The sequence below is a fragment of the Catharus ustulatus genome, chromosome 4, assembly GCF_009819885.2.
Source record: "Catharus ustulatus isolate bCatUst1 chromosome 4, bCatUst1.pri.v2, whole genome shotgun sequence".
Taxonomy (NCBI): Eukaryota; Metazoa; Chordata; class Aves; order Passeriformes; family Turdidae; genus Catharus; species Catharus ustulatus.
Genome location: NC_046224.1, coordinates 71,932,886 through 71,958,027, shown reverse-complemented (window position 1 = coordinate 71,958,027; position 25,142 = coordinate 71,932,886). Strand labels below are relative to the sequence as shown.

At 39.1% G+C, this 25,142-nt stretch overlaps 1 protein-coding gene across 13 annotated transcripts in view; it reads right to left on the bottom strand.

Annotated features, from left to right (window-relative positions):
- Positions 1-25,142, bottom strand: part of ERC1 (ELKS/RAB6-interacting/CAST family member 1) — a 282,848-nt gene that overhangs the window by 74,930 nt on the left and 182,776 nt on the right. For all 13 annotated transcript variants that reach the window (XM_033057010.1, XM_033057019.1, XM_033057014.1 and 10 more), the window contains one exon: positions 22,191-22,351. In XM_033057010.1, the coding sequence (XP_032912901.1) occupies positions 22,191-22,351 (161 nt within the window). The remainder of the gene's footprint in view (positions 1-22,190; positions 22,352-25,142) is intronic.

Sequence of the window (25,142 nt, the reverse complement as noted above, 5' to 3'; positions counted from 1 at the left end):
TTATCACTCTCAGCATTGCCTCCAACCAGGCATTGGCTGAACAAGTGCAATTCACCACCCAGAATGACAGGCACAGGGTCCCTCACAGCTACTGAGCCTCACACCTGCCAGTGAATCAGTGTAGGGCAAAGAAACGAGGAACACATCAATCAACAGGAGAACAAGAAAAAACCTGTTTTGTTCCCAGTTCTAAATCAAAATCAAAACTGCTGCTATGAGAAGATCCACCTGCAAAAGTGGGATCTGCAGCCCACAAGTGCTGATGAGGATACACATTTAAACCAGGCAATTGCACACCAAGTTCTACACTGTGAGAACTGAATGATGACAGAGTGGGGACACGGTGCTGATCACCTTATTGACAGCTGCTTATTGGAAGTTTGTTCCAGAACACTGCCCAGGAATTGGGAGATTTTGTCTAGAAGTTCAAACCCACACTGTGGGGTGCTTACTGGAGTAATCAGGCAATATGATGTATTTTAGGATGACTTTTTGTTTCCTGTGCAGAAAGAAATACAAAACTGGGACTCTTTACTGATAATACTCAACAAGGTTCTCGTTTCATATGAAGCTATTTTAAGTATTTTCTTTTTTCATTGTTTTGATGTTGCACTTACAATCTTTTTGCCATTAAACAATCTCATACCAAGTCAACAAAATAGTTCCACTTTAAGAAAGTGCAGAAGACAGTTCTGTATTTAAAAAAGGAACAACAGGTGGACTCTGCAAAGTCTCCTCTGTGAATCCAACCAAACGTGGTGTTTAAAAGTTAGTCTTCTGCACTCCGAAAACAAATACATCAGATGTAAGAAACTGCCAGAGGAAATATTCTGTTCCTCAGGGTTAGTTTCTAGATTAACCACTGGTTTATTCATTGATTCTTAAGGAGTAAGCCTTCAACTTCCCCACTGCTTCAAACCATAGTGACCACAACTGCGTAACAGAAGCTGTTCCATCCAGAAGGATTCAGCTGTTCCTGTTCCAGAATGATCTGAAATACCACACAGCTGAGCCTGGACTGCTGTGGTGACCAAAACCAAGCACTGCCAAAATTTGAAGCTAATGCCACTGTAAAGATGGAAGACCTGAAGAGCAGTGAAGTGTAATGAACTTTGTTAATGCCAAAGGGCATTTTGTAACAGGATAGGAGATTATGCAATGCAAATGCAACTCGATGGAAAAACTGGATCCAATTATAAATACAGAATTTTATTAAATAGTTTCTAGCACATGTTGAAGAACAATAGACTAACTTGTTGATTTCTGTGCTAGAATTTGTTTTTCTTCCAGCTAAGTTGCATGCAGACGTTCCTCCTTTTGAATCAAGGGGCAACCACACTACTAAAAATCATCATTCTGTCTTCTTTTATATGAAGTTCTCAAATCAGCCAAGGTTATCAGGGTTGCACATTCCATGATAATGCCAATATGTCTGAAATGGAGCCTACAGCTGACTCCTGAACTGGCACAGGACCTGAGGGCTCCAGATTTAACATAGCAGTGTACCAAAATCAAATACATTTCTATAACACAGACACACTGTTAGATCAAGACCTTATACCACCTGCCAAGAAGCGACAGCATTAAGGATTTTTGTGTCTCTCAAAAGAGACAAATAACAGACTTCATGTGGCTGTTTATGGATATCCTTTCAATCACATCTTAGGGCATAAAAAGGTGGACAACATGAATTACTGAATTAACATCTTATCATCTAAATGGCTGCTATTCACACTGACCTTTCTAATCCTGTTTTAGCAGAGTCACCAAGTTCATTCCCGTGCAAACAAAGACAACCATACCATATACCCTCTTTCAAGTGCAGTCCAGTTTCTCTTCAACCACTAGCTACCAGATTTCCATAAATGACACTGCTCTGCTGTTTAACACACCAGGATTCTAACCAGAACCAGATCGGGGCCCAGGGCTTGAATGTAAAAAGATTTTCTGATGCAAAAGACAGGGATTTAAAACTACTCTCCTTGAGTTTTGAATTTGTAGTTAGGAAGGACATTTCCAATTACAGTCACATCATGCTGCAAGTTGTGGTAGCATCATACATAACATGGGGAAAAGTAGGTAGAGGAATTTTTCTTATGAATTGCCTTGAATAATAGGGATTCCTTTGTATTGAAGAGGTAATAACCTCCCAAACACTCTAGAACTCTTAAATGGCATGCAAATGGAAATTCCTCCATATGTTCAGCAACTTCTAGTGAAAACTACACAGCTCAAAATATCATACACAAGAATCTGAAATACTGCAGGCAGCACCACTTAGTAAAATTGAATAGATGTGAGATTGGCTCCAGTCATTTCTGTAGCCCCTCAGGTATGATGAATATAAATTCTTACGTTCTTACACTTCAGCAGATGAAAGGATCTCTGCGCTAACCTTTCTCACCCTAAAGCTGCTTCCTCTGGATACAACTTGCACTGCCATTTGTATTCACATGAACAGTAGCAAACAGGATATGGTGGGGAAAGTTCACCCTGCACAAGCTGAGATGCCTCAATGCTGCAGCCACAAGACAATAAAAGAGATTGGTTGAGATTTTTACAAGTTCTGACAGCCAATTCCACTACTGCTGGCTGGCTCATAGGATTTAAATATCTGCATCTCAAGTTTTATAACTTGCCTCCCTAAGGAATTACTAAGCTTCTTTCCAGAGACTGTTTAGAAGGGAAACCATTCACTTTGGAAAAGACAGGTCTAATGCCCTTGCTCTGGGGGCTCTGGTTTTGGCTTAGACCCCCTCTGTTCCCTGTCAGACACAACAAGAATGAACCTGATTGCTGTGAGTCAACAATTCTAATCCATAAAGTTAAAACATCAGGATGCCAAGGACCAGGCTTCATTCACAAGCCTTACTGTGTCAGGCTCTTATTTCCTGAAATTATTGGAAAAATCTGAGGTAAAGCAAGATAAAGTTACAATAAGGAGGAATAAAAACATGAATGCAATTGTAGCAAAAGGCAATCAGATAGATATTTCCATTACAGGGAAACCTAAAGCAAACTTAATTTTTAGGTTGCAAGGAATCAAACTGGGTGATCAAACTTCTTAAAAATTGTTTGTAGGCACTTCTGAAAGAACTCCAGATCTGCTTCCTCCAATCAAGTCTTGCTGTTTTCACCAGCAATCAGGGTAATTGAAGTGACCTCAACTCCAACTAACCACTTAGATCTGATCCACTTCGACACTTGATAATATACAGAAACACTGCAGAAAGAGGCTCAAGAGAAACAGGATTAAAGCCATATGACAAAAATATCTGTAGATTCTTAGTGTTATACCACACCCACCTACGGGACAAACAGAATCCTGCTGCTTTTTTTAGGCAAAAGTCCACGATTTTCTCAGCATCTTCCTTGAATGATTCCAAATTCATTCAGGCTCAATGATGTCTCCTTAATTTCAGTACTCTGTGTTCTACAGAACACATTCTGTAATTTCAGCCCTTCAGACCTCACTGCCATGCTTTTGTCTTGGTTGCATTTCTTCAGTTCTATTATAACCTGTAACACTGCCTATTGGCCTAGTCACTCACACTTTGCCAGCACTGAGAATTACAGTATTAAGGATATTATCAGCACATCCCTATCTAAGCTCATTCCAATATCCACTTACGGGCCTGTCGTCCAGGAAACTGTCTAAGCCATATTTGATCCTGCAGACACTCTCTCCACAATGCAAACTTCTCTGTGGTCACAGAGCCTCAGGACCTGCTACATAAAGAAGTGTCTTCCCATGTTTAAAACATATTTGACACTTAGCAAAAGAGTAAAGCCTCCCCATGCAGCTATGACCTCCTGTACCAGCAGCCTTATGCAAGAGTTATAACCCAACATGGAAAATAAACTCCCTCTTCCCATGAAGAAAATATTCCTTGTCACTCAGCAAGTGGCACAGTAGTGCATTAGTAAGCATTGTTACGCGCTTGTAATTTCCCTGTAATGAAAATTTTAAATATCATTTGATGCTCTATTGGGTGTCCATGATGAGGTGCTGGCAGCAGAGGGATTGCAGGAGCCTCTGGGAGAAGAGACCAGGGCTGCCCTGTGCTGGACACAGCTGGATCCTGATGGCTCCTGAGCATCCACTGCAGGACACCCCTCAGCCCAGCTGATGTCACCTCTGGGAAAACATATTTTAGAAAGGGCAAAACCTGCCACATAGGTAAAGGAAAGGGCATGGGGTGCAAAGTGTGAAAAACTGCATTGGGAAGACCAAGATCAGAGAAGGAGGAGGGGAAAGAGGTGCTCCAAGTACAAAGTACTGATCTGCTGAAGCCCATGGACAGCCCATGGTGGAGCAGATAGTCACTGCTGCCCTCTTATAGCCTACATGAGAGCAGATTTTTTCCTGAAGGACTGCAGCCCCATGGGGAGAACCCACACTGGTGCAAGGAAAGAGCTGTGTGTCTGCAGAAGGCTCTTAGAGACAATGGATGAAATACTGTGAGGCTACTTTGCTTGCTCTGCTAGATTTGAGGGAAAAGTCAGGATGTGTGACACACTGGAACAGGTTTCTCAGAGAAGCTGTGGATGCCCAGTCCCTAGAACTTTTCAAGGCCAGGCTGGATGTGGCTTGGAGCAACCTGGTCTAGTGGAAGGTGTCCTTGTTCATGGCAAGGGGGTTGGAATTAGATGACCTTGAAGGTCCCTTCCAAACGAAACTATCTAGGAATTCTCAGAAAAATGTTTACTGCCCATACCCACCCCAATCCCTCCCTGCACTGAGAGAGCAGAGGAGTCTAGAGAGCTGGACTGAAGAGGAGCATATGAAATGGGACTGGAAAGGTGCTGTTTTATTTTTTGACTTGATTTTTCACTACCCAAACCTTTAATTGGCAATACATTCACTTTCTCCAAGGTGAGTTTGTTTTGTCCATGACAGTAATCAGCATCTCCCTGTATTTGCCATGATGCATGAGCCTTCTCATCCTATTTTCTGCTCCTGTTGTGTTGAGGAAGGTGACTAAGTGGCCCTTATCCAAAGTTAACCCACCACAGATATATTTTTATGTTCCAAGACCAGCTCAGAAATATACTTGCAACATGAGAGGGAAAAGTGTCATTGGAAGTAAGCCCATACATCCTGTGCCAGAGGTGGCTTTTAAAGCTGTTGGTAAAGTTCTGGGTATGAACTGGTGCTCAGAAGTGGATTTCCTTAACTCCTCAGGCTGGAGGAGGAAAAGATCAGCTTTTTTAAAAAGAGACTGATTGCAGTCATGGGCATCCTGGAATGTGAAGAAATGACAGAACTGTCACTATGCACCCTGCACAGAAGGGAAACTCTGCTGGATGAAGGAAGATGCAGTTGAGCCAGTAGGGAAGATCAGTGGCATGTGCTCTTCAAAATTAAATCCCCAAAAAGCAATGAACCACAGCAGGGAAGTGCACTCAAACAGTTTACTTTTTACTTGTTCTATGTATTCAGTATGGAAATGTTATTTCTTAAATGCTGCCTCACCCAGCACCTCTACCATGGACAACACTGAAAATTGTGGTGTTAAAAAATTAGCTTCAATTCTAGTAAGATACAAGGATACAACAATCAACTCTTCAGTTTTAACAAGTACTCCTTTTTTTTTTTTTCCCTGCCAAAAACATTTTCATGCTGTCTTTTCTCCTACTCAGTCAAAAGCAGCAGTGATTTTGGTTCTATGCCATCACAATAATCAGCAATACAAAGAAACTTAATCACAATGGTTGCAATGTCAATACAGTCCTGGAAGAAGTTAAAGGTTCTGTACAACTTTATTCAAAAGGAAATGTTTCCTAGGCTTAAGTGCTTCCCTTTAGCTCTACAGGATGGCATGAAACATGCTGTCACCCTATTCCCAAACTTCCTGTGGAAAGCAGCCACCTGGGTTTCTGAGGATAATCTTCCAGGACTGGAAGAACATTAAACATCAGTAAGGAACTAAAGCAGATTGGATCAGCATCTCTGAGACACTCTGACTTGTGAGAATAGTCAACAAAAAAGAGAAGGGGAGAAAAAGAAGGACTGAAGGAAAAAGTACTTCCAGGTAGAGAATTGGCATTTTCTAATCCACAATCAAGTTAAAAACCAGTGCATTCTGGTTTTTAAGACTCATAAAGATAATGAGATCAGGATGACATCAGTATCCTTCTAAAATGCACACATTTAGTTGTTTTTCTATGACAATAATTTGTCTTCTATCAAAATAGTTTCTAATTTAGACAAGAATAGTAGACACATACCACCAAGTGAATGTAATACAAAGTAAGGAGTAGTATGGTCTTACTAAATAATTACAGAAGAGATGACTGAATTTTCATCTGTTCAGACAAGAAATTTTGAATCAGTTGCTTTAAGATACTTTAGGAGAAATTCTGACAATGCTGATCTATCAAAACCAAAAAAAGCCCTTTCCTGAGACAGATTCAAGAATGCCATTTGGTAACCTTCCACCCTTACTATTAGAAGAAAAGGAACATTTTAAGATAGAATGGCTATAAGATTCTTAGCAGTTCTGTTCAGTGTCACTTCTGGCTTTGAGGAAAAAGGGGTTCATGGGACAGATTGCTTTTTGAGACTAGTGGGCACTTCAGAAACCCATCTCTTTGTATCCTAAAATTTTGATTTTGAACAAATAGCCTTTCCCCTCAAAGTAAAAAAAAAAGAGAAAACATACATCAATTTTAATTAATTTGAAAACTGCAAACTGCAACTATAATGCACATCAAAGAGACTGCTTTTTGCTAGTCGTAAGTAACAGTCCATGGTGCCAACTCCTTGGTACCTCTTCCACATATACCAGGTTAAAAATAATCCCCTCCTCCTCTCATGAATCACAACATTCATGGTACAGATGAGGCACCATGTAAGCAGCAATTCCTTCTGTAGCAAAGAAAGTTGTTGGAACCCTGACCATACTAGATGATGGGCACTGGTACAGCTAACAAAGCACAGCAGTTTGTCAATTAAGAAGGGACACATCTAACCTGAAAGTGGTCAGGTACTTTAACTGTGTAAACAGGACTATTTGCATTCCCATGTTTTCAAATACTGCTGAAAGTCATGTGAACAAGGCAGACGAAGTAAGAAATTTTGAATTTCTGCCTCTGAATAGAAGGGCATATGGAGACATCAAATAAATTGTATGAAAATATTTCAGTTTTTCTGCTAGCAATTAAACATGCAAATTATTTTTTTATAAGGTTTTGACGTGTTTCCCAACATCCCTCAGATCCAATCCCACCCATTATACTTGTTGTCTTTTCTCAAGGCTGAACTTACTTATTTTTTCCTTTTAGGATTGGTTTGTACCTACAAAACACATCCCTGCAATTGACCTAGGCAAGCCCATGAATGCAGGCATTGTTACAGTCATATAGACACACTTATGCAGAGACAGCTTGGGCCTATGGGCTTAGGAAAAGAAGCTGTATCAATTTAAGTCATATTTATAATGACAAAATTGCATTCAGCCTAAGGGTCACACTAACGATTGTGCTGAGTTAGCCCTTTCTGGTAGGATCAGAAGGGGGGTAGGGGAAGAAACACCTTTTACCAAAATAGTTAAAATGCTATAAAAAAAAGTCAGTCTATGCAGCCCGGGCCTTATAAGGAAGTGTTTTTAAACATTTATTTCTTGAAACACAAGGTTTCAATCAACAGCCACCGGAGACTCTGGGGTCACGATCTTCCCTCTCAATATTCTGCACAAAGGTCAGAGAGCTTTTCCCTCTATGAATGAAGTTGCCTTCCAAACACTTCAGCTACAGAATAAACAGCTTCTAACCCAGCTTGCAAAACTCAGCATTGTTGTCTACAAAAAAAGACAAAGTCTTGCTAAGATATTTCATGCTTGTACTCTCTGCAGACTCTTTACAAATTAAAGGCCTGTAAAACCTTGAACCTTTATTGAGTCTGTCAGCAACAAGTAAGTTGAGAACAACACCATATGTCAATGTAAGAACCCTGGTGAGTGCCTACACTGTACTCCTCAGCTACCCCAACGAGCTTGAAGTGCTTCTTACACCTTGACATGGCAGTATATCCACACTGTGTTAGCACAGACATATAATGAACACTCATGCTTGGCATTAGCTGGGCTCGTGTCAAAAGTAAAATATTGTGAGGTTACAGGCAATCTGGAACATGTTCTAATGAAAGACAGAGGTTTAAAGAAAAAAGTAAGGAAAAAAAATGCTTAGCAGCATTTAAAGCAATGAAGGGAAAACAAAGCAATGCCTTTAGGATGTATCTCAAATCCTGATTGGAATATTCCAAGGATCAATTTTTACGGTCAAAAATGTTAGTAAGTGCCACCAAAGGTCAGAACTAAAATGGAAGGGGTGTGTTCTGCACAACCTCAGATGGTATTTTAAAAGAAGTTATTGTGCATTTGACAAGCACTCTTGCTGGTGCCACCACCACTGTTTGGTTGGGTTGCCTGGTGCCTGAGCTGCCCTGCTGCAAATGTCAGTGTACGGATTTCTTTCGCATCCACCTGCGATAAGTTACAATACTGAAACTTGTCCAGGAACGTATACTTGTTAATTTTGCTTTAGATGGATTCTATTAAAACGTGAAAATCTTGGCAAGGACCGGGGTGAGACTTGCCCACTGTCTGGGTCCCTTTCCCACCCAGCCAACAGGGCAGACTTTTTAGTTCATTATCACCTCATCAGTGCTCCTGTCAGCTGCCAGCAGTGAGAACTGGACTAAGCCACTCACTAATTCCTGGCCCTCCTGCCTCCACTGAAGCAGCAGTAAATCCAGAACAGATGGATGCTCTTTAACCCTCTCAATCCAGACACTTACTTTAATCAGTCTAATCAACCCACCCAACTCAGAACGAGGAATGAGTGACAGACACAGGATGATGGTGGCATGGAACTGTTCCAGCACAGAAAACACCACCCTGCATCTTGGATACTCTGCTGATAAGGAAGGCAGCTGTCCAAAGGCAGGAGGCCTCTCAGGTCAGGAACAGGACAAACCTTCTAGGAAGAGGAAAAGCTGAAGAGGGATGGGTTATAAAGCAGGGTAAGTTCATTACACATAGAAATCTCAGCACATTACCCAAGCTATGCATGAAGACCAGAAGGCAAGGGGTGGCTTTTGGGTCTCCAGCTGAAGTTGCAGTTCAGGCACACCAGCAGCTTGCTGTCAGTCATCTCCTTCCCACGACATGAGACATAAGTTTCAAACCTTGCCTGGTGCTGTCTGAGACTTATGGATTGCCACTTCAGCGCACTAAGCCAGGAGAAAACTAACTTCAGAAAAATGTGGACATTTTATTGCTATGTTAGTGCTCTAAATTAGTGCAGTGGAGTTCTGTGAGTTGCAGACACAGCACAATGGAGGACCTGGGAGAGGGGAGCAGGAGCACACGGGTCTGTAGCTCAGCCTGCCTTGCAGTCAGACCACAGCTCCTCATGTTCCCAAAAATTTATTTTCAGTTTTGGCCTGCAGACCGTAGAGCACAGCTTCATCCACGCAGCAGGGCAGAACCAAACATTGCATGTGAAGCTTAAAATGCTTTTTAAAGGGAATTTTACTGTATTGTAACATCAAGAGGAACTCTTCTGTTTATTTTCATACTCATATATTTCAGTAAGACCTAAACAACTGTGAAGAACGTGGCTAAGCATAATACTCAGAAAGAATGAATACTTTTTTCAAAGATTCTCTGTATGATTTTGTATTCCCTGGCCTGCTACAGAAGACACAAACGAAAAACAGCATTACAGTGCTCTGGCATCTCAAATAGTTTTAGACACTTAAAGACTTCCACCAAATTATGAAAAAAGACAGAAAAAGTAGTTGCACATTAATTTTAGAGCCTGGAAACCTAGAAAGGGTCTTGGCTGAGGTAAAATTACACACCTAGAAGAAGTTATGAAAGCCATTTAGAACAACCACTTTCAGTCTTGCCATTCTGTAGCACCTTACGCATAAAAAAGGAAAGACACACAGGAACAAATTCAAAGTGTAATAACAAAATGACAGCATATCTGCAAACTCAAACTCTAGACCTGGAAAAAATCCCAAAGTGGTAGTTCTGAACACAGATCAGCACGTGGCATGAATTGTTAGGAGCACAAATGCAGCTTAATAGTACTTCTCCCAATCAGGCTATTTTAACCTCAGAAGTCCATGTGATTGCAGCTTCTCTCTTTTGTACCTTTCCTACAAGTATACATGTATATGAAATATAAGAAGAAAAATGAAAGAGTCAATTAGCCTCTTGCCCTGTATCATGTAAACAATGAGTCCTGTTTGGGCCTAACTGAAACCAGTTTCCTGAAAGCAGGAGAGGTTGACAGGCACAAAATGAAAAATAAAGTTTACAAAGAAATAGATTTATCACTTTTACAAATAGGATTGATTAAACCATTTAAGAAACATCCTGCTCTTGCATCTTTCACGAGAAAAGTGTGTCCTTCTCTTTGCATTTTTTTTTTCACTTATAAGCCATACATACAAACTTTAAGCTAGATCTCTGCAAGATTTTGCATTTACTTTTATAACTGACAACTTTAGAAGTTATGAATCAGGAATATATAACATCCCAATTATTAACTAACACAATTCATTCTGTGTTAGTGCAACATCCCAATTATTGACTAACTCATCCAATTATTAACTAACATAAAACATTTTGTTAGAATTTTTAATTTTGCTCTTTAGCCAACACAGACCAACATTTGCAGGATTACACAGTGGTGCAGAACACGAGAAAGACTGTTTTGGCAACTTGTCAATGAAACCAAAGTCCCAAACAACTTTAAGGACACTGAAAAGCTTAGTAACTATAAAAAAACACATTCAAAGCTAGCTTTTCCTTAAGGATGATTACCATAACAATCAAAAAGACAAAAATATAGCTGAGTTTAGTGTAACTGTGAAACAAACTGGGAAAGTACTTGTGCATGTGGCTGTCACAATTCTATGAATTTTTGGTGAAAAGACAATTGAAGACAGAAAAATTATCTAGCAAAATCAGATAAATCTACTGTTCTTCATTAAATAATAATGTGCTAAAAAAATTACACAAGAAAAAAATATTGATGTAGGTTTGTTGTTATTTTTTTTCAAGTACATAGTTCAGCCATGCAATGAGCTATCAAATACACTGCAGCATCCTCAAAGGAGACAGTGAAAGAGGCAGTTACCAGCCGTGTTTTAGGAATAAAATATTCTTCCATAATGTGAAGAAGAAACATCTCATTAAAAGACCCTTTCAGTCTTAGTGATGGTACCCTATGGTGTTCAAGTGTTTTGGGACTAATCATTTCAAAGTTTACAAGCAAGTCCATGATCCAAAGTCATGAAAACAATTACTCCTAATCCCAGTGAGCCTGGGAAGCACTGTGTTCCTGAGTGAGGAGCAGAGGGCTTGGCTGAGAATGTGACCTTTAAGTGGGGCTCAAGGAGATGACAGAAGTTCCGTGCAAGCTGTGAGGTCTTGCAGCACAGAGTGTGCTTACAGTGTCAAGTTGTGGGATATTAGAAGTCATCTTGAAGTGATGGAAATGTCCTGTCAGTGTTGAGAAGCTGCCAGAGCAGACTGCAGAATTGTGTCTCTAAGTGATGCTGATGGGAACTGTGATGATTCAGTTTTTCTTAATATTTCTTGCCTTGGGATTGCACTGCCCAGTTAATGGTATCCAATTTCACAAGAGCTGCCCTAGGGTATGAAAGACAGGAGGCCAACAAAATCCAAGAAAGATCCATGGCTTTCTGAAGAGGCACCTAAAAGTGCAGTGGGGTAATCTAGTGCACCAGGAATGGCAGTAAGCTCCTAAATTCAGACAGCACAGCACTGTTCTCCCCAGAAACCAACAAATATGGGATCAACAGGTGCCTCAAAGCTGGCAATGAGCTCCTTTCTTATCCAACATACATCTTGTGTGTAAAATGGTGGAAGTCTTACAAAACATTTTTGGAGTTCAATGTAAATCAGAGACCAACCAAAGAAAATGAAGTGGAGACTTCAGAAACAGAAGAGATAGGAAAGAATCTCTCTGTGGTCCACTCCTGGTCTCTTTCAAAAACAATCAGATTCAAAACAAAAAGATTCAAAACAATCTTCTCAAATGAACATGGAAATTAATTTTAATATTGCCCTTTAAACAGCACTTGAATAACACCCCTTTGTTAATCTGCAACAGCAAACGAAATACTATTTTGGGAGTGCAAGATACAGTTAAATTACTTGAGGGTGGACTAAAAGTCACTCTACTACAAGCAACTTAGACAGTTTATTCACGCCATTTGAATTTTTCTGTGTTGAGTTTCCCTTACTTCAGGAGTTAACATGGACTTTGCAACTGCTTTAACATTCTGAGATGGGAAGTGCTGTATCTTGGCAAGTATCATAATGAGAACTAAGGGCCACGGCATAAACTGAAATTACAGAAGGCTGCACAATTGAAAAAATTAATCGATTTCTAGAATGTGGAGACTATTGTAACTCAATGCAAATTCCTCTTGTTCATTAAAGCTGTAAGTTTGTATTTCCAAGTCCCTGCAGACTGTCACCAACCTCAGCTGAAGTGCTGGGAAGTCAGGTCATGAAATACTTCCACTAGGCTATCCTAACTCTTACCTGAAATCAAAACACATAGTTAAGACATAAACTAAAAAAATGGGCAGTGCACGAATTCCAGAGAGAAATGGGAGCTTTTTTTTTGGTGCATTCCTACAGAAAATATTTTTAAAATATTTTTTCTAAGACTTGTAGGATTTCCTTGGGAATAGAGTACCTGAAAGATAGATTTTGTCCTTTACTATGCATGTTCCAGACCAACCATATCATTATACAGAATGAGAATTAAAGTTTAAATGAAAATCTGTGACTGTTGGTGATGAGGAGTTAAATTTTCCATCATGATGGCATTTCATGATGATTTCATGATGATTTGGTGTTTCATGATGATAGTCTGCTGATTTATGTACAATTGCTTCCTAACTGACTTGGCACCGGGAACAGGGGACAGGGGGTAAAGCAACTCTGAAGAGCCGAGGGTTTTATTCCATGCATCAGACTACAACTTGTCAGCTTTTAAAAAGTATTCCTACATTGAAAATACATTAAATTTTCATTAAATCATTAATCTGCTATGAAACTTATAGAGCTTATCAGAGTCTACAGAAAATTAACTATATGTATTCATAAAATAAAAATTACCCATACACTAGGCAAGTCACACAAAACACAAGTAATGCATGCACATTGCAGCCATGGGAGTGTCTGCATCACAAAAATGTGTAACCACAGCTGGACTAAGGCAGATGTACTCTAAAAAGTATTAGACATAACTTACTACACTACTTACGTATTAACACCACATTGCTACTTTGAGAGTTAGTAAAAAGAAAAGGAAAGTAGAATAGAGATCTGTCAAAAGACAGTGCATCTCCCATGTATGGGAATAAAGTTTTTATGCTATTTATAGCACTGAGATGAAAACCATATAGCTGCCCAAAGCAATTTTTGGCCCTCTAAAACTATTTTCATTAAAAGCCTACAAGTTCTGTTTCAGGAACAGGCAACTAAAGATGAAGTTCTTATACTTAGCTGTATTTAAGTTGCACTGGGGTAGCATTTGCACATCAAACAGAACAAGAAATTCAGTATCTGTATAAATATTGGCAATGAGGATGTATCCATGCATGTCATGAAGTAACATGGGGCACCCTGTCTCCCCAAAACAAGGGCACAAAATGTGAAAAGAGAGGTCTTGTCAGCTATGGTGTGTCCAGACACTCCTGACATCCAATTCCCCACACAGAGACTGTTATTCCCACACCCTGTGTTGCAAAGGAGGCAGAAGCTGCAGCAGCTGGGAGTCCTGCAAGGAAGCCTCATTGGGATGTCATTCCAAGGGGCTGTGCTTGACCCCAGAGCACTGCTCTGTAGTCCACAGGCTTCTTCTGTTTGGGCCAAGCGCCACTCTGACACCCTCTGCAGCTCAGCACCAAACGCCTTTCCCACTCCCCAACAGTTTACTGGCCTTTCTGCTTAAGTGCTGGTTTCTTTTGGCTCCAAAGACAGCCTCACCTGCAGGGTTTCATTTTTCTATTTGACACCCCTGATTTTCCCTTACTGCACAAAAGAACTTGCTACAGTGCCTCTTTCACAACTGCTTCTTTGTAGTCAATGAAAGCCTTAATAATTGTATTTTGATTGTAGAGTTGATTAATTTTGACTTTGTTTAATTTGTGGCCTTTGCTGAGATCTTTGGGACTGAGAATTGGAGAGCACACTGTACCACTGTACTTTGGACACAGGGGGTTTGCCAATTTATTTCTTGCCTCATTTGTCACAAAACCTATGAAACTGCAGTCCAAAGCCAGCTTCATATTTTTAAAGGCAAGGCAAAAATGCATTTGTTTTTCTTCTAAATTAGCATCTTCTGGCTAAATTAATCTAGTTTTTCAAACTCAAAACCAGAGCCCTTACTAGCAATGAGAGTCTAGTAAGCAAGAAAAATCCAAAGATCAGCTCAGCAAAACAAATACTTCACTGCTCAAAGCAACTTGCAGTTATCTCTTCACAACTGTCTCAGTGGAATAAAATTTTTATTCATGACATTTAACTAAATGATCAAACTAGTTGATTGTATAGCGAATACAAACTATATAATTCAGTTTAAGCTCATGCAAAGCTTGATTCCTAGATTACATAGTGGAAATAAACTAGTGTGATCCTGAATTTTTCAACTCAACATGATTTTTAAAGCTGTAGAGTACCAGAAGACTGAAAAAGAGCTGTAGGTCTAGAGAAAGCTACAGCCATATCTATTTAGTGCTTGAGGTAGGTCTGGAAAAGGGGTTTAGGCAACACCAAATATAGTATTACGTCCAATGATTTTTCGGAATTCCCTATGTTCCTATATGCACTAGCTCAAAGACAGACACTCTCATAGTGCTTAGTATCATCTTTTAGGATTCCTAAATGAACAGTTCTGGCCAATTCCCATGTTTTTGATTGCAGTTACATGGAGTGACTTTAACTGACACAAGATATCACCAGACAAACCCAAACCGACAATTCCCGAGTCCTATTGCTATGGAGCTTTCTCACAATTTCCACAGACCTGCAGATGATGCCTCTTATTTTGCCTAAAAGAAATCAAAAATATTGTTTGGGAAGAAAAAAAACAACCCATCATGGATATTCCCATACAGTATAAAGACAAAGACTGTATGTACTGCCAACAACTTGACTCAGTTCTCCATTTTTCTTACTCAATTCCCACTTGTTGTCCTCCAGGATTGCAGGGAAGCAATTACTCGCTTCAGAGGTTATTTCTGTAATTAAAGTAAATTGACCCCACTTTTTTAAAAAAAAGGAATTTCTGTTCCACTCCAGAAAACAGACTGGAGATAGACTTTGCCTTACCTACACCCTGCAAAGCTCCACTGTTATTTTAAAGTCAATAAAAGAGTGACTTGCACATGCAGAGTCACCATGTGAGCACATCCACCCTTTGTGAGCTCCCTCCTTGTATTTTGAACTCTGTTGACGATGTCCGGATGGGATTTACAATTGCTCAAAGCTACTATTGTTCACACTACATTAAATCTACAATATATGCAATGAGATACCATAATATTTTCACTTGGAACTTCTATTAACCCGCAACTTGACTGTATTTAATGAAATATGTAGTGCTCACAGAGTTGATTTATATGCATTACTATTTACAGTTCATGTTTATAAAAGAGGGAAAAGCACCCTAAGGAACTCATGGTTCTTTTGACTGTACAGAAAGTAAAAAGTGCCTGATTTGGTTTAGCTCAGTAACACCCTTGGAAGCCCCAGAATCTTATAGCTGGATTAGGGATGGCGACAGGAATCACTGATGCAGCTGAAACAGCCAGCACAGGAAATCTACTTTTGCTATCAACCCTGAGCCAAAACACTCCTGCATATTCTAGAACAAAAATCAGTCACATTTATGCTTCTTGTGTATAGAATTATACACAAGCAATGTCTTTGCACGCAGAAAACTTGGAAATGTACTTTTGTCACGTGTTGTTCTAGAACTAAGTGACGTGAAGGATTCATACTTCCAAGGGAAAATTACACAGATTCCCTTGAACAGATAAACTTTTCCTTCTTACAGAACTTCTAAGTGTATTTAATTATAGAAAATAAAGGCATACAGAATTAGTTAGCAGAAGGCACTATATTGGTGCCCTTACAGCCATCTTACAAGCAATCTGTTCTACATATTAGTCAACACAAAACCATCACTCTCCCTGTTCCTCTACCAATTTAACACTCTGTTATCTAGAAAAAAAAACCCCACATAATTCTTTTTTCTTAGATAACAGGTTATGATAAAACCAAACTTTCACCAAAACTATGCCCTCTGGGCAGTAAAGAACATGAAATTTTCTTGTGCTGCACCTGTTCCCTAAGACACTTCGCAATAATGACTAGCAAAACTGAGAAAAGACAAGAAGGGTATTCATCCTCTAGAGCCAGGATTGTGTAAGACTAAAAAAAATCACACGTTTTAGTACTCTGTGTGTATATAAGCCAAGATCTCTCTTGATGAGATCTTTCAGATCAATTTCTGTAAGAATGCTGCAGTCTCTTAATGGAATATGAAAGCATAACAAAACCTCTACATTTCATTCTCACTTGAAAGAGGTTTAATTTTCTTTCACCATCTAGAAAACTATGCCACTGAAGGGATCACTTACACTAAAGCCAGTCCCTGGAAAAATACATCCAGACAAATAATCTCCCATGGAAAGGCATGGGAACAAAAGCAAAGTGCAGACAAATTCTCCAGAAGTTAATGACTGGACCTCTTTCCCTCAACTCCTCCCTACAACATCAATAGTCTTAGAAATTACTGAGTGGAGCAACCAGCTTTAACACCACCTGGTGTAGTTTTCAGCAGTTGGTTTTGCTTCCAGGTCTGTCATGGCTCATTAAGATAGTACAGTACTTTCTGTCTGCAAGATTGTTCTCAGGGACCATAGAATTCAAGATAAAATGAGATACAGGGATTTTATCACAAGACAGAACAGGACTGTGACATATCACCAAGGTTTTAGTACCTGAAAAACTACAGAAGGAAAAGATTTTCAAGGTGGGTGAAGAGTAACAACCAACCAGTTAGAAAAATGTAAGTAAACATAACTTCCCAATGCTTAAAGAAAAAAATAGAACACAACAATCTAATTCTATGTGTACTCATATGGAGCATTTTAGGCTTGGCTAAAGGTTCCTGTCTTTGCAGTTCTATCACTCTGTGACTCTTTGAAATTCAAGATTCACTTGAATGAAACATTTGATCAACCAGTTTAGTACTGCTGCCCAAAAATGGGCTAAACTCTTCTGCTTCAGGTCAGCTAGTGTGAGCTGCACTGGAAACAGTGCTGCCAGAACGCTCGTGTCTCAGAGAGCTCACAAGGCTTGTGGACAACGCAGGAGGACAGGAAGGACAACAGGACTCATTCCTTAATTGCCAAGAGAAAAAAAGTGCAAAGGACATTATGTTTTCTCTTGAGTTTTCACCCAAGTTGACAGAACAGTAGAAAAAGGCATCAAATTTTCAGGTAACCAAGATCTTTCAATAAACTTGAGTCTCAAAAGACACACAATACATTTGCATCCTGTATTTCAGCTTTCCTATTGGATTCTGTACCACTCTCTTGGAGATTAACAGAAGTTCCAAGGTCAGTCATGTCAAATTATTTAAAATTAGGTCTGTATTGTTTAGTAATTAGAAATTGATTATTTTTCACATTTCAGACTACTTCAACTGAGTAGCTACACTTTACTGGGGTGACAATATAGAATTAAAATAAACATACATGATTAAATTTTTATACTTAGAAAGGACAAAACAAAATTTAAAAGGACAAAACAATGTAACAGGACACTAGCATGTTAATTTTCAATGTGTGCCTAGAAAAAGGCATTTAAAAAACAACATTCCAAAGTTAATAGAAGGAAAAAGGGACTAACACAGATGCTCTTGTTCAGCTTTGCCCCAGACAGCGATTCCCACAGACACAGAGTGCCCCCTGTGGGACTTCAGCTTATTTAAGTGCACATGAAGTAATCACAGGAGAAGTTTAGGTACCACTGATAGTCTGACACATCACATGATAGTCTGACACACCAAGTGACCCTTGGACCCCTGCAGATGTGACAGTAATGTGCTGCTGCTTTGTGGCACTGACAACAAACACAATGGGATTTCCAACTCTGTAGGACTGTTGATAATCCATATGCATAAACCATAACTTGTTTAAAGACCAGGAAATTCCTTAGTTTCTAGAAGATGTGTGGATGAGGCAACAAGTTATTGTTGGATGGACATTGACATTTTCTTTTTTTTTAGTTCTGTTCACCATGGGTGCACACAACCTGAAGCATTTTTGTTTGGTTAAACTGTTTGCAGGGCTTGAAATTATTTCACACCTCATTTTGGATCAACTGATTTTTACTTTTCTGGCAAAAAAAAACTGTGTCAATTAATCAGTTTCTTTTGGATTACTTTCAACTTCAGCTTCTTACTCATACCTCCAGACAATGCTGCTGTATTGCTGGGAAGATGAACTTTTCAGAAGATAAAAAACCTCAGCTTCCACTGACTTCATTTTCAGTTGTGAGTGTTCATGTGCATGCCCTTGTATTTTTTCTTATCTCAGAGTCAGAAAATGAAGATGTGGACTTCTCCAACTATCAAATATTTTTAAGTCATATAATGCAGGAAAACTGTAGCAGAGATATGGGTGAACAGTCTTCCTGCACATTTCCATGGCCTTTCAGCTCTGAGATGAAGAAAGGAAGGCATACAGTAAACAGCCTCATTAAGCTACAGGTCTGGTTCATTTCTGATCACCACCTCCACTCTGTATCAAAGAAACACTATCTGTGGGATGAATTCATGTCATTAGAAACTACTATAATAAATACTCAAAAGTCTACTCATGTACAGTCAGACAAGAAATCAAAAGATGTTTTCTGACAGCTTGATTTTGAAACATAAATTATTTTCTGCGATAACAATAAATTCATCTGCAATATCCTTGATTATTTTTCAAGAAACAAGAGGATAGTAAATTATTCTCAGACAACTAATAATCCTTCTGTTGTGAGCCAGCAGGATGAAAGATTCAACTCTGAAGTGCCAACTCCACTATGTAAGTCTGCATACCTTGAATTATAGGGCTAGCAGCAATTGCAATTAGCAGGAGAAGGCATAATTCAGTAAAAGGGCTATTGGATCGTTTTCCAGGTCTGAAAGAACAGCTTGAGAAATGCCCCAACTGGGACTTTTCAATCCTGAAGCACATGACTAGGAAGACCCTTCTGGTCCTTCTGACCATAACAAAAGGGCTGTCTATAAAAAAACCATGCAGACACAGTGTCTGTTCCCCTTCCCTCTAAGTGCAGCGTCCACTGCTGCAGATTTGGCAATTGCATGAGCTCGGCCTCAGATTAGACTGTTTGTGCTTGGTTATTTTCACACACTGCCAAAATTTGCTGACAACACCAGGAAAAAAAAAAAGGAAAGTAAAACTGGTGATTTTCAACAGTTTATAACTCAGCTCAGCCTAAGCAGGTTTTTATGGGACAAAGAACAGAGATTTCTCTGTAGACAGCACTTTATTCCTGCATAATTTAAAAGATTTGCTGTGAATGATGGAAACACTAGAACTTCTTAAAGAAAACGTAACAAAACAAAGATCCTAGCAGTTCACTAGTATTTCTCCACAGTAGATCAGATTTGGTGATATAAATAGAGACCATTATCTGCCCCCTCATAATTATTCGCAATGAAGTTTTTTTAAAGAAAATAAAAATATTAGACTTAAAGGAAGAGGGCTTCAAAATACATAGTATTTCTTTAAGGAGTGAAATTTCTTGCTTGGAATAATTCACACTTAAGCTATTCTAGTGCCACATTATTCCCTAAGGAGTGTGAAATGATCTTCTCAGGGTTACAAGGTTAGTAATAAACACAAGTTCAACTCTAAAAAACAGTATTTTAAGCATGTATTTTCACTAGCATTATATCTAACAACTTCCTATTAAAACCCAGAGGTAACTTTCTGGAGTTCCCTTGTTGCTTTAACACTTTCTTTCACTCCATATCTAGAATCTCCTAAAGTAGCATTTCCTAAGCTATTTTTCTCGTCTGCTTCCCAGCCCCACTGGCTGACTGCAAGGTCTAGGTTGTTAAATCTACACCTCTATCAAATCTCCAATTTAATCAGTGCTGGTTTTGAGCACCTCAAACTTTTCCCACTGAAGCATTCCCTAAAATTATTGCTTCACTATCCCTTTGAACACTATCTGTACAACAGCAATTTTTCTCCATAAGAGCTCCAAAAGCAGCTAATTGCTTCACAAAAATGACCACTCATTCAACTACTGTTATTTTTCAGTTGAAATGGGAGTAAATACTTTAACAACATGAGAAACTTTTTGTAAAACTAGGAAACAACTGACTGCTTTTCATAAAAGACATAGGCTAGGAAAGCAGGGTAACAAAGAATATACTGAAGTTTCTGTATATAAAGTAAGATATTTAATTGACTGGGAGTCCTCAGTAGAGAACTGTTTGCAACAGAGCCTCATGGTGAGGGTGAGTTTCTGAAGTTTGGATGCCTTTGGCAGTTTTAGAGAACTTTAAGACAGACCAGCTATGACTAAAACACACTCAGCTAGTTAACTATACAAACGTAATGCTTTTTCCATCTTTCTCTCCATGTGCTGACAGCATTACCATTCTCTCCAGTGTTCTTCTTGCTTCTGAGGTACAATGGATCTACCAGTTCATGCAGTCCCTGATACCACATTTCAGTACAAAAACTTTCCAACAATAACTTACACAGCTAAGAGAGGTCATCATTTAGAAGTGAGTGGTTATATTAAAGGATCTACACAATTCCAAATACATTTCAGGGCATACAGTACACTGTGTGTAGATTTTAATGAGAAGGTTTGGCAGAGCAGTTTGGCAGAAGAAAGTACTGTCAAGTGATTGGATATGGGATACATCTCCAGTTGCTTTGGATTCCCACATCACCTAAAGAGTTATTCTTCCCATCCCCCCATACAGCAACTCTCAAGGCAGTCAAATTTATAGCTCAATAAATTTTTTTATTAAAAATAAAAAGTGTGGCTTTTAAGTACTGCAGTCTTCCAACATCCTTATGCCAGGTCTAGCTCAAACTGTTGTAGCTGAATATGAAGCTGGGGAGGCTTGGACCACTTTACACAGTACATCTAAGTTAAAGTTTCAAGATCTAAGTCACCTCTTTCCATTTTGTAACAGCTGTTTTTCTATCCTTTCATTAAAAAAAAAAAAAGGAAAGGAAAGAGACCAGTGTAGAATAGTTAAATAAATAAATAATGGCTCACAAAACCACAGTGGAGGAACCACTGCTAGTCCTGCCAATAAAAATGTTCCTTCTCTTCAGGGCTGGCTAAACAACTGAAAGTTTTTCTAATGAACTGCTGGCAGCACTATCCATCATTGCAGTAAATGGACTCATGTCTCCCTAAACTAAGGATAACTATCTGTAATGCACAGTCAGAAATTAGGAAGTATTTAAGCCTGAGAGGTTTAATCCCTCTCTTCTCCCTACCTCCTCAAAGCTTGGTTTTATCCTGGCTCCCTTGCCTAAGGATGATGAAAAAAGTTTGACTGATAGAGAACTTCAGACTGCTCCAGTGCTAATGAATTATCAGCATGAGTTTGAAAAACAGTTGAGCAGACCAGACATCTGCAGTCTGATTTTAACATTACAAACACCTGACATGATGTTTATCTTCTTCATCTTTTTTTTTGGTCATTTGCTACACTGCCTCGCACCTTACCTTGAAGTAGTTTTAGGCAGCTCAAAAGCAAGATGGCACATTCCTTAGACATAGAATAACTGAGTCCCAATAGCTGCTTAGGATCTTTGAAGATGCTGTTGTGCAAATAGAAATCTACTGTAAACAATCAAAAGGAAGAAATGTTTTTCAGCTCTAGAGGAAGTATGCAAGTGATGTCAGTAATCCCTGGTCACAAGTCACCTCTGAAGGCTCGACTGATTACAGATAGCTGCTATCTGCAGAGACATATCCATGCAGGGGCTGTCTTTAGAACAACAAGGATCGGAAAGAAATGCAGAGACATCAATAAAACATGCCTACAAACAATAAAACACTAACTTCATTTCCAGGACCTCCTCCAAATGTTTCCTTCTTTCAGCTCGTAGGTTGGTCAAGTGTGTTTCCTTCTCAGCCAAAGACTGCTGTGTTGAGGACAACTTTGCTTTCATTGACTCCAGCTCCTGTTTGACCTTCTCCATGGCCATCATCAGTTCTTCTACCTAAAACATTTTTGGAGAAGACAGGAGAGAAAAATTATGCAGTGTAACCAGCTGGAACTTATTAAATGTCACAACCAAATTGGAACACAAAGGTTACCAAGCATGGGTGCTACTCAGCACTTGTGCAGGCTGGAGGCACCATCCAGTGCTGTGGACAGGACCAAAGCACCATTACAGCTTGGGAATTAACTTAGTTTGGTCACTGCAACATAACCATTACAATACAAACCTTCAACTCTTCTGTATTTCTGTTTGAGAGAATGCACCACAGGGATAAGAGGATGGTCTGCATATGTTGACACTGGCCCACAAAAATGCAAGGTAATAAATGAAACACATTGACAATATACCAAAAGGATAAAAAAATGTTCACTGTAAATGACGCCTAAAGAGAAAATACATGTGCACTTCAGGAACAAAGTAACATTTCCAAAGCAGGGAGAGGAATGGGTTCCCATGAAGATGTGAGGCTACTTCCCTGAAAATACTATTTGAACAATGCTTTTAGGCACGTGTTGGGATTTAGCAACATAAGACATTCAAAGAGCTGCTGATGGCAGAGAAGTACAGCAGAACAATGCTCTCATCTTCAGCAAACTGGAAAGATTCAGAATCAACATGATTATAAGTTCTGCCACATATTTTACACAAAGGAAGAGTAATTTTATTTTGTACTCAGAACAGGTTCTGTCTCAGGTAAAATTTATCACTAATTAACATGCAAAATCACAATACATGCTTAAATCTAGCTACATATAGCATTCAAAAACCCCTGGATGTGCTTTAATAATTTTATAATATAGCTCAAGGGCACACATTACTTTCATTGACTTCTGACACGAAAAAACCATGTAGGTTTTCTCTTTCCATCACAACCAAGTGTTGACAAACAATTTTATAATGTGTTTCAATGGGAGAAACTTAGATGCTACTGCTGCACAAAATCAAGTATTTGTATAAATTTTCGTATGCAAACACAAAGGGACTACATTGCCTTTATATCCTTCCATAGCAGTCAACTTTTGATCCATCCTGGAAATGAATTATTGAATTTACAACAAGCACAATTTCTACTTACATGATTTTACAAGGAGAGCTGAGTATGTAATTTGCTATATAGGTGGTGTAGGAGGGAACATGTAACATGCTTTAATATATCCTGTACTCCTAAAGGCAGAGCTAATGACTCAGGACAAACATGGATAATAAGACTGGTTTTCATCCTCAGTCGGTGACAGAGCAAGAAACACTGCAATTGAGAATTAGGAGATTTATAATAATCTAGCATAGACATGGTGCGTGTTTAGTACAGAAAGCCTTTCTACTTCCCTTCAAATGCAGCTGCCAAAAGGTAGTATTCTTATGCTTAGCAAACTAAGTAAAGAAATTAAAATATGCAATTATCATAAACTATTCAAATGTACAGCCAAGAATTAATCTAGTAATCTACAGACCAAAGGAGAACCTCAGTGACAAGCAGTCCAAACAGGCAAGCATGTATACAATAACCAAACTTTCCCTCTTTTATTAGTGTTTAGTGTGCAAAATAATATCAGAAAATCTGCCAATTTTTAAAACTAAGAGAAAACTCCATAAAATGAAACAGAGAAAATATATTAGGAAAGAATGCAAAGAAGAACTGCAGAAATTATGAACAGCAAAAATATTACTAGGATAGAAACTGATTCTTAGAAAAATGGTGAGGTAATGAAGGTGCACTTATGCATCAGCTGCTAGGATATCAGTTTCTGCTTCCTGTGTGTGGATCAGAAATAGCTACATAGACATTTTCCTTTAAACTGAAGAAGGCACGCCAACTAGAAATCCGTGGGCTTGAACAGAAAACCACCTCGAATCAACAAGCCCCCAGCCAACTGCAACAGTCAAAAGGGCCTGTGTCAATCTGTCAGCTGCCAAGATAAAACAATTTCTGAAGCAACATCTTCTCCATAATCAGGTTTGAAATATTTCTGACAGGCTTCCTCCCACTGCCAGCCATCAAGGTCTGTGATGCTAACACTGAAGGACTGGTTTGCCTGATGCAGATGTGTAGTGTGACAACTCTGAGCTGTTTGGAAGACATGAGGAGACTGGAGCCTGATATCTGGGACAAGGTTCCCAGGAAGAGGTGGTAAGGGCTAACTCTGCAAGAGTATCTCCTGGTAGTGCTTATTGCAGGTACTTTATCTTTTTCTCATTGCTCTGTTTCATAACTCTTTTAATTCTTAGGTTATAGTTTGTATTTTTGCAGGCCAACAGAAAATTGATCTAATCATGTATTAGGAATGCCTGGAATGTGAGCAGCTTTTAAACTGCGCCAACAACTTGGTTTACAGAACTGTCATTACCTTCCAAGCTCTCCAGCAAGGGCTATTTGTCACACAATTTACTAAAGACAAAGTTCACCAAAATAGTGATGATTGAATTCACAGTCAAGACTTCATTATTCAGATTGATCAGGCTGTAGATAGTCCGTGGGTCTATTTCAATAAAACTTCTACAAAACAAAACATTTTATTTGGCAGCTTCTAACTCTTAGTGCAGACCTGTCTCAGTAAGCAATCCCGTGTGAAATGACAGAAGACTCACTGGAAGCAAACTACTTGCAATGCACATCTAATATAACCCATACAAAAAACTTCACATCTACCCTTGAATTTTGTCCCCTGAGAGCAGCTAATTATATAATAAAGAAAAAGTATTTGCCAAAACCAGAGCTCCTGGCATGTTGAGACATTTTTAGAGACACGCTGTTGACATTTTCAATTTAGCTGTGGGTAAGCTTGTGCCC